This window comes from Crocodylus porosus, unplaced genomic scaffold (assembly GCF_001723895.1).
Source record: "Crocodylus porosus isolate Cpor-Errol unplaced genomic scaffold, CroPor_comp1, whole genome shotgun sequence".
Taxonomy (NCBI): Eukaryota; Metazoa; Chordata; order Crocodylia; family Crocodylidae; genus Crocodylus; species Crocodylus porosus.
The window spans coordinates 57,436,832-57,446,299 of record NW_017728949.1 but is presented as its reverse complement, the minus strand read 5'-3'; the positions used below and the strand labels follow the sequence as shown (position 1 = coordinate 57,446,299).

At 41.3% G+C, this 9,468-nt stretch overlaps 1 protein-coding gene across 1 annotated transcript in view; it reads right to left on the bottom strand.

Moving 5' to 3' along the window:
* The window catches only part of PTPN4 (protein tyrosine phosphatase, non-receptor type 4), a 118,311-nt gene that overhangs the window by 8,494 nt on the left and 100,349 nt on the right, over nucleotides 1-9,468 (bottom strand). Inside the window, exons 22-23 of the mRNA XM_019553569.1 lie at nucleotides 8,465-8,613; nucleotides 3,217-3,352 (exon numbers count right to left, since the gene is read on the bottom strand). Coding sequence (XP_019409114.1) covers nucleotides 3,217-3,352; nucleotides 8,465-8,613 — 285 coding nt within the window. The remainder of the gene's footprint in view (nucleotides 1-3,216; nucleotides 3,353-8,464; nucleotides 8,614-9,468) is intronic.

Sequence of the window (9,468 nt, the reverse complement as noted above, 5' to 3'; positions counted from 1 at the left end):
AAAAAAAAAAAAAAACAAAAAACCAGAACACAATGGGAAAATAATCAGTAAAGAAAGAACTAATCTATGGAGACTTAGCCTTCTTTTTTTCTACATATGCAGTGGATATACACAAATCCAGCTAAAAAACATTTCACACAATAGGACATATTTCATCCCACGTAGGGAGTAAATTAAAAACAACAAGGTTCTTTTAGATGGATCGGTCATTATCAACCTTGCATGCTACATCATGAAATAAACAGGAACACTAATTACAAAGGAATTTCTGGTTCACTTAAATACAGATTTAGATGCACAGGAGAGACTTCTGCTACCTAAATTAACAGGCAAAATGCTATAAGCAGCAAGTGCATGTGGTTCCCAGATTGCTTTAAGGTGAAAAATTAAGGCGGGAATTTGTTTCGGAGCAGCTGTTTCAGAAAGGAAAAGACCTTCATACAAGTCAGCCTCCTTTCCAAACTGACATTTTTGTTTGAAGCTCAAAGGGGCATCTACCAAAACAGAAAATTAAGGGGGACTATAAAAGGAACAGAGATTTGACACTGAAAACAATCCAATAATTTCTTTAACATCTGGAAAGAGATAGTATAGAAAATAGTTCACCTTACAGAATATGTAGGGTATCTATACTCTGTAACATCTTCTATCACTGTTCATCTATCACATTCCCCTAGCTTCTTCTGAAAGATGTAATTGTTTAGTAAAAGAAAAGCACTGGAAAGCATTAAAGGACTTATGATATGGATATTGCTGGCCATGTAAGAGAAGTTTATTTGACAAGTGTGTGTTCAGAAGCACTAAACTCTCCTTAGATTTCCCTGAAAGAACAGCAGCAAGGATGTGAACCTTCCTACAGTTACTGTAATAAGCTGGACCTAAATTGCATGTCAAAGTGCTCCACGCCACTGTTTCCACACATCTTTTCTACCCTACAAAACAGAAGCTGAACTGTGTAATTTAACAGCTGCTTCATTCAGGGTTAAATTGCTCTGGTTTAGCTACCACTTACCAAGGACAGAAGAAATAGATACTGTACAGTAGCTGAGATGCAGGAAGTTCCACCCACTGCTCTTAACCTCAGTGCAACTGTTTCATCTGTCCATACCTTCAGGCTCCTACGGCACTAGGGATTTCATAAATTTTGCCTTATGTTCTTTAAGAGTCAACAGGATAAGATCTCAGATGGAAGCAGCATCTGACTTTGATACTGATGTAGTCACTACGCTGATTTTAAACCTGTTCTCAACCCGCTCCCCATGGCATAATGGAGTTAAAATTCAGAGCACAAGTAATTTAGGGAAAAAAATATAGAAATGTTGTCATTTTCTTAAAACTAAGCATTACAAAAACCCAGGAAAAATACAGACTTACAGTTAGACTTAAATCCAAATATGGTAAAATATGGAAATACACAGTGAGAGCACCCAAACTCCTTCTAACAGATGCTGTGATGTGACGCTTAGCACTACCATAGGGTTATGATTAAAGCGTTTTAATATTGATGGTCCCAGAATAGAATAAAGTTATTTTTGAAGTACCACAACTTCACATTAAAGATGACCTCCTCCCAATAAACAGATTCTATACATGGAAAATTATAATGTATAATTTTCCATGTACAGAATACAATTATTAGAACACTGCCTCAAATCCATCCCCAGCCACCACTGCAGTGGGGAAAGGAGCAGCAGGGGAGGTGGGGGCAAGCAGTGATGGGGGGGCAGGCAACATGACTGCACCCTCTAGCACCTGCCCCCCAGCACCACTTGCCCTGCCCATGCCTACCTCTCTCCAGCCACTTACCCCACCTGGCCCCCACCCCAGGTGGTGGGTCTGGCTCCAGCTCCAGTTAAGCCAGGAGGCAGTGGCAGCTCCAGTCTTGGCCCCAGAGCCAAAGCAGCTCCCTTGCTGCTGCAGGGTCTCTCCTGATTTCCCCACTGAGCCTGCCCTGCATGGTCTCCCCAGGGTCAGGGCTGGAGTCAAACCTGCACCAGATACCTGCCCCAGAGCACATCCAATCTAATCGTACCACCCACATCCCCATTTTCCCTTGCACCTCTCTACATTCGCTGCAGATGCACTCCAATTTCTCCTGCCCACCTCTTCTCTCCCACATCTGGCATTCCCCTTCAGAGAATTGCACTCTGTCAACATGGCTTACATCTTACTGCTCTAGATTAATGGTGCTCAACCTGTGGCCCATGGTGGGCAGCATCACTTCATGGAAGGATGTGCTAAGCAGGACCAGGCTGGTGTGCAGCTTACACCTCAAATTGACCCCATGCTGGATGCAGTCTGCAGACTGGCCTTGTGCTGTTCATCTGGTCAGCAGGGCTGAATAAGTTGAGCAGCACTAGTTGAGAGGGCACCAAGGCTGTATCCACTCTATGGCCATGGATAGACATAACTTTTAACCACTTTAAAAGGGGAGGAGTCGTCGCCACTTCGGGAGCGTGCACCAACTACTTTGACATAACTGTTGCATCTTATAGCAACATGAATGTAAAAAAACTGAACAAGCACAACAGTTACAGTGACAACTTACCATCTGATACCAGTGTAATTGTTAGGGTGGTCTATGCCCTAAGTTAAAGTGCCCCTTTCAAAATTGTAGGTATCCCTTCTCATTTCCTGTGAGGGTGAAACAACTGTGTAATGGGATATGGATTCATAGATGTCAGGGTCGGAAGGGACCTCAATAGATCATCGAGTCTGACCCCCTGCATAGGCAGGAAAGAGTGCTGAGTTCAGATGACCCCAGCCAGATGCCTATCTAACCTCCTCTTGAAGACCTGCAGGGTAGGGGAGAGCACCACCTCCCTTGGGAGCCCATTCCAGATTTTGGCCACTCTAACGGTGAAGAAGTTCTTCCCAATGTCCAGTCTAAATCTGCTCTCTGATAGTTTATGGCCATTATTTCTTGCAACTCCCGGGGCGCCTTAGCGAGTAGAGCCTCACCTATTCCCTTCTGCGCCCCCATGATGAATTTATAGGCAGCCACAACGTCACCTCTCAACCTTCTCTTGTGGAGCCTGAAGAGGTCCAGCTACCCTAGTCTCTCCTTGTAGGGCCTGGCCTGCAAGCCCTTAACCATATGAGTGGCCCTTCTCTGGACCCTCTCCAGGTTATCCACATCCCTCTTGAAGTGTGGTGCCCAAAACTGCACGCAGTATGAAACTACTATTTTAACTGTAGCAAACATAATATACTTACAGGGGTTTGGATCATCATGGCCCTTTGATCTCTCATTGTTCTCACAATATCTAATGGATAAACAGGCTGATTGCACTCAATTAGACACATAGCTGTTTCCATCGTGATAAGAACCCCTGTCCGTCCAATCCCAGCACTGTAAAAGGAAAAGGTGTCAGTAAGTTTTTCACCTTAAACTTTTTAGAAAAACATTATCCTCCTGAAAGTGCAAAAAGTTGAATTTTAATATCAACATCTTAAATTCCTAAGTAAACCCACGGCAGACATCTATGATTATTTTAATTGCAGGCTTCTGATGACAGCCAACTATACTAGAAGATGAGAGGCAAGTGATTTTATGCATATTACTCTAACAATTCAGCCCTGTCTGAATATAAAAGTAACACAGGGGAGACTTTTCAAAGCACTGAACAAGATCTTTGCCATAAACCTATCAGTGACATTAATGGACAATTTCACCTCATATTATTGTTACCTTAGCATTTGCTGTTCTAATACTTGGGTAACAATAAAGCAATAACATCTTACCTAAAGCATACATATTTTTACACTACTACTTTAGGTTTCCATTGTTACAAATTCTGCATATGTCTTTGCTCTTAAACTATGAAATAAGATGGCTTTCAGGATAGGATGCTTTGCTGTAACTTATTTAAAAATCTATTTACATTTGAAATTTTAACTGACTACATGAAAGCTGTTCATTGCACCACGTTGTAAAATACATGTATTCAATGGGTGCCTGAGTACTAGAAAATATATTGAAATGCAGCTAGTTACGCAGATTGACTTCTCTAAAAACCAATCAACTGAGAAGCTTCATTATGACCTCTCTTCAGATCATGTTTACAGTAAAAACAAGTCAGTCTGATGGAGCTGTCCTGCTAGCAAGAGAAAGGCATTTTACCTAATTATCTAGAGACCTAGCATTGAAGCGTATTATGGTCACAGTAAGCTTGTGGAAACTCACTGTTCAGCCAAACATTCAGCAGGCTTGGAAGATGGTGGACATCAGTGTGCTGAGCCCCAAACCCATGACAATTACTGCAGAGTTCTGAATATCCTGTGACAACTCTGGATGAAAGCTGCATTTGAGGCTGATGACAGATGTTCATTTAGAAAGGTGCAATGGGATCTGATCCCTGATCCCAATAATTATCCTAATCCTACCATGCCACATGTGAATAGCAGGACATGCAACTGTGGGACAGGGGTTAAGATCCCAATCACGTCCTGCTTGCCAGTCCAGGGGAAGCCTGAGATCATGATCCCAGGCTCCCCCTGCACTGGCAAGCCTGAAAGCTGAGTACTCAACAATCAACTGGACTGGGACCACACCCGGGCTGGAACTGGTCCTGCTGTGGTCCCAAGCCAGGGGATGGTCAGCTGATGGTCAGCCAGCAGGGACAACACTATGGCTAGTTGGAGCCCCAGTACAGTCTTGCTTCCATCGACAATCAGTTGATCTTTGCTGCAGGGAAAGGATAAAATGGGATCTAAGTTAGGGATCTTCTCCAACAGCAGAGGGAGCCCTTGGGTAATAAGATCCTGTTACCTCGTTTACACAGTAACACACAGGAAATAAGTTGCGTTAGGCAATTTACTTGACAAAATATAGTGTTGTCTGGCCAACAGTTTCTGTTAAGTTCTGTATGATGGATAAAGGTTGCCCCAAGAGGCTGGCTTGGGGCATTGTGCCTGGTTTCTTCCCAACGCACCAGTAATGACTGTGTTTGAGTGGTATCGAGTTCCTGGAAGTACAAAAGATGGCCCTGGCCTTCTGAGTGTCCCTGTGAAGAGGCCTTACAGCACATGAGAGTTATTTAGAAGCAGGCTCAGGAAAACAGAAAGGATCCAGTTTTGGGCCACCTTCATAAGTGTGGTTAAAAAACAGCCCACTCAAAAACTGCAGGTTTCAAAGGAGTGGACTTCCCAGAGCTCCACTTGCTGGTCAGGTAAGTGCAGTCCATTCACCATAAATGATAGGAAGTTCTGTGCTGGGCAGGATTACCAAGCTGTCGTGACCAGAAATTTCAGTTTCTGAAAGAAAGCTGTCTTCAAGTTGTTGGGTTTGTTTTTTTTTTTGGAGGAGGGATTTTCAGTTTAATGGGCCCCGTTTCTTCATCCCTAGCACATTTTTCCAACTCAGAAGCATCAGACAGGTGTGTAGGATAATAATTAGTTAGAAGAACAATAAATAAAAAGCACTTACTCTGGTTCAAAAGTAATTTGGAGTATCCAGCTAATGTAAACTTCGAAAGCTCTAGGAATGTGCCTACGTAAAACAACTAGTAGCAACCCATAGTAATAAAACTGTTAAATGATTTTATGAAATACAGGTTTAAAAGTGACAACATGGTTGGAGGTCTCATTCAAAATGGCCTTTATCTTAAAAAAAGAAAGTGAACTGGTTCACTTTGTGAGTATATATACAATTTATTACAGTTAGGAAATCTCAGAAAGAATCCAAGACTGACAAAAGGCATTTTGCTTTTCAGCATGGTAAACTTGCTTTAAAATTCAGGTATTTCATGTAAGAGTGTTTTTCAAACTGTTTCCTGGATCCCTGTGGCTTTGTGATCAGGGCTCCATGGAGAGCCTGGGGGTTAACGTGGAGCGGGCAGGGAGGCGGTGCACAGCCACTGCTGGGGGGGTCACCGGGCTCCCTGTCAGCTCCCAGGATTGGGTAAGGGGCTCCATGGCAGAAGTGATATGAAAGAGTTGCATGAGTTTAGGAAGTTTGAAAACTGTCATAAGAAAATATGCACACTGTCCCTTTTTTAAAGATGGGAAACATGTTTTTCATTTACCACTATGTTCTAGAATCTATATTTCTAAATGTCAGTATAATTACCTCAACTGATTAACATTTCAGAATATTTCTATCCAAGGTAAGGTGACCTAAATAAATTACACACTTGATGGGTATAAATTTTAAAGAATTTATGTTACCATAAACAGTTTTTACTTTGATTTTTACTTTAATTTACCATTATCATTTTAACATGTTCCTTTAATTCTGTCCAGAAGATGGCATCAAAGGTTACCATATCATATAGTGATTTGCACAGAATTTTATTATTAGGAACAAATGTAATAAATAACTGCATGACAAGCTGCTCAATGAAGAGAGGCTAACACTACCCTTAATGTGAAAAATTTATCTACATTATGTTCCAACTATCAAAATAAAAAGATACCATGAGAGAATTAGATTGGATTTACTTTTCACTATAACTAATTTTTAGAAAACTAGAAAAAAATCTATTCCATCCTAAAAGACAGAATGATTAAAGTCCTTGTAATTAAAGTTAACACTTTTCCCACATCTGAATGCTTTTGGGTAATAAAGTAAAAGGAGCTTTATCTACTGGGAAATCATTAATTTTAAAGAGCATAAATATTGATAGTCTCTCCCTATATAGTTCTCTCTCAAGAGCAGTAAGTGTTCAGCTGTACAGATTTTAAAATGACTATTAACCCCTTCTGGTTCTGCTAGCAACACAATCTATTGCCAGAGACAAGCTACTGAGGGAGAGACTAACTTAAAATCCAGTCAGTTTAAAAATATACACAACTAAAACTATTTCATATTCCAATATATTTGCAAAATCCACTTGCCATTTTTGGGGGCTTCCTTTTGCAAAGAAAAGGAAATCAATTCTAATACAGCTCTGAAATTCTCTGTGCTCAAATTGGAAAATCTGAGGTGAGAGTATATTTCCAAGTTCTACCCATATGCTCTGCCCAAATGGAGGCAGAATTCGAGTACATTATACATGTATTAAAAACGTGTGTGCACACAGCATACGGTTTTTATCCTTGCATCTGTGTTTGGCTCCCCCTAGTGAGGCTTGAATATGCCCACAGGTTCTGCTAGGCTGCTCAGACAGGTTTCCTTCTTGAGTGTGGAAGTAGCGGCTATCTTGCAGCTGCCACTTACCTGGGTCATCAAAAGGAGGCATTACAAATAGCAAATTGTTCAGCTCTGCAGTCTCGGCTCTCATCCTTTCCGTGAGGCATGAAATAGTTATCAGTACTGACATGTAAATTATCACTGGGCAGCTGAATGGTGTCACTCTGAAGTGACTAAGACAGCTCACAAATCTCAGAGCTATTCTTCCATGGTCTAAGGTCTGCAGGCTCACGTAGGCTTTATCTATACTACCACCTTGCCGAGCCTGTGACCACACCGGAGGAGAAAAGTTCCACTTGCTTACTCCTGCTTCACACCGAAGCCTGACAGCCGCTCTCAGACAAGAGAGAGCGCTCTGGGAGGTCTTGAGTGTGTGTCCCAGTGCAACTCTTATTTGCTTCTGCCAGCCCTGCCAATTTCTTTCAATAGTCTTAAGTCTTACTGTAACATTAAATGATAAAAACTAACGTGACTGTGTCCTTGTACCCTTCCTTAGTTTCTCTTCCTACAAAATGGGCACATCTTAGCTCACAAATAAGAATGCTACCTGTACACCATGATGATGAAAGCCCAAATCCTGTTCACAGACCAATTCTCAGTGAAGTCAAGGGGATGTGAATGCTCATTTGAAGCCAAAATTGGATTTCAAGTATTAGTCTCTTCAATTTATGTTAAGCACCCTCAAGAGTCTACTTATGGAGATCTTAAATGTAATTGAGAAAATGCTAACAGCCATTACAAGCATTTAATAAGAGCAGCAATGAAACTATTTCAGCTTTACATATGACACTAAATTAAAGAAAACAGTTATTTTCATTTATAACAAAAGAATCAACTGTTACAAAAAGTGTGTGAACCTTAAGTGCACACTAAATATTCAGTATTCTAGAGATTTCAGTGAAAGTGTGCCTTTCACATGATCACATATACTAGACATATGGATGTAAGATTTCTCCAGCTCTTTTTGATCCCTGCAGCACACTTACCCAGTGAATACAGCAATTTCCTAAACAGGGGAAGTAGTCTGCCCCCACCACCTCCTTGGTAACAACGTACAATATTACCCAGACATATTATAATGCAATTGTTTAAATGATTTTTTTCTTCAGAAATTTGTCCTCATGTTTGATGCTAACACTAATTTGTCGCTGGAAAATTATCAGCAACAGTCAAATTCAAATTTTGTATCCTCATCTTTCTTTCCTTTAGTGGGAACATATATATAATTTGGAACTATGACTTTGGAAACAAACAAAATACAACACAGAGAACACCCAGTGAGAAGAGGATTTCAGTTAGGATATTTAAGAAAGTCAAAAAAAAAATGAATACCTGCAATGAACAACAACAGGCTCTTCTCTGCCAGCCCTTTTTTTCCGTACTAGACACACAAAATCCAGAAAGTCGCTGGAATCATCAGGAACCCCATGATCTGGCCATGCTATATACTGAATCTGGGTGAGTTGACGACTTTCGTTTTTCTAATCAGGAGACAAAATTTATAAAAAATATAGTTGACAATAAAAGCCAATGATCATCAGCCGTGTATCTAGTATGAATTCTCATTTAAGCATCTCAAGATGCTTCATAAACATGAGTTATTGCCCATACCATATTTTATAATCCTGACTTTTCCTAAAGGCTCTTCACATTTTAAAGTGATTATAGATGCATCTAGAAAGGTGTTGCTCAAATTTTGGACCTGCAGGTCAGAAGACTGACACGGAGCTAGTCTGTGTGTACTGCTCCTGCTCAGCCCTGGCACTGTGCCCTGCACTGTGCCCACACATGAAGGTCATGGCCTGTGTGCCACGGATTGAGCACCTCTGATCTAGAATTTTAAAAAAACCAAACACCTTTCTGCTCTTCATTGTAATGCAGCAAAACACCTTCCAGCTGTTCACTGTAATGCAGCAATATAGAGAAACAGGTTCCAAAGCAGTGATTCTTAACCAGGGTGTCACCAGATGGGAGACATATGAGCAGATAAGTGCAGGCATAGGCTTGTCCCTGCCTGTCTAATCTCCCACCCCCACTGCCCAGGTCCTCTGCAAGGAGGGCAGCACTGTACTATATACATTAGTTTTGAAATCGGGTGTCACTCAGTTCACAAGAGTTAAGGAAGAGGGCCTCAAGTCCGAAAAGGTTTAAGAACCACTGTCACAGAACATATGACTTGTCTACGTGAACACAGAAGGTAGAATATTTTTTAGGACATTTTTAACGAGGTGCATAAAACGTTAATGGAACATTTACATTTGTGTGCTGGCGCCTGCGGGCAGGTCCATGCTCGCCAGCCCCCTACACCCCTGCTGCCAAGGTTTGCGGGCGGTCCT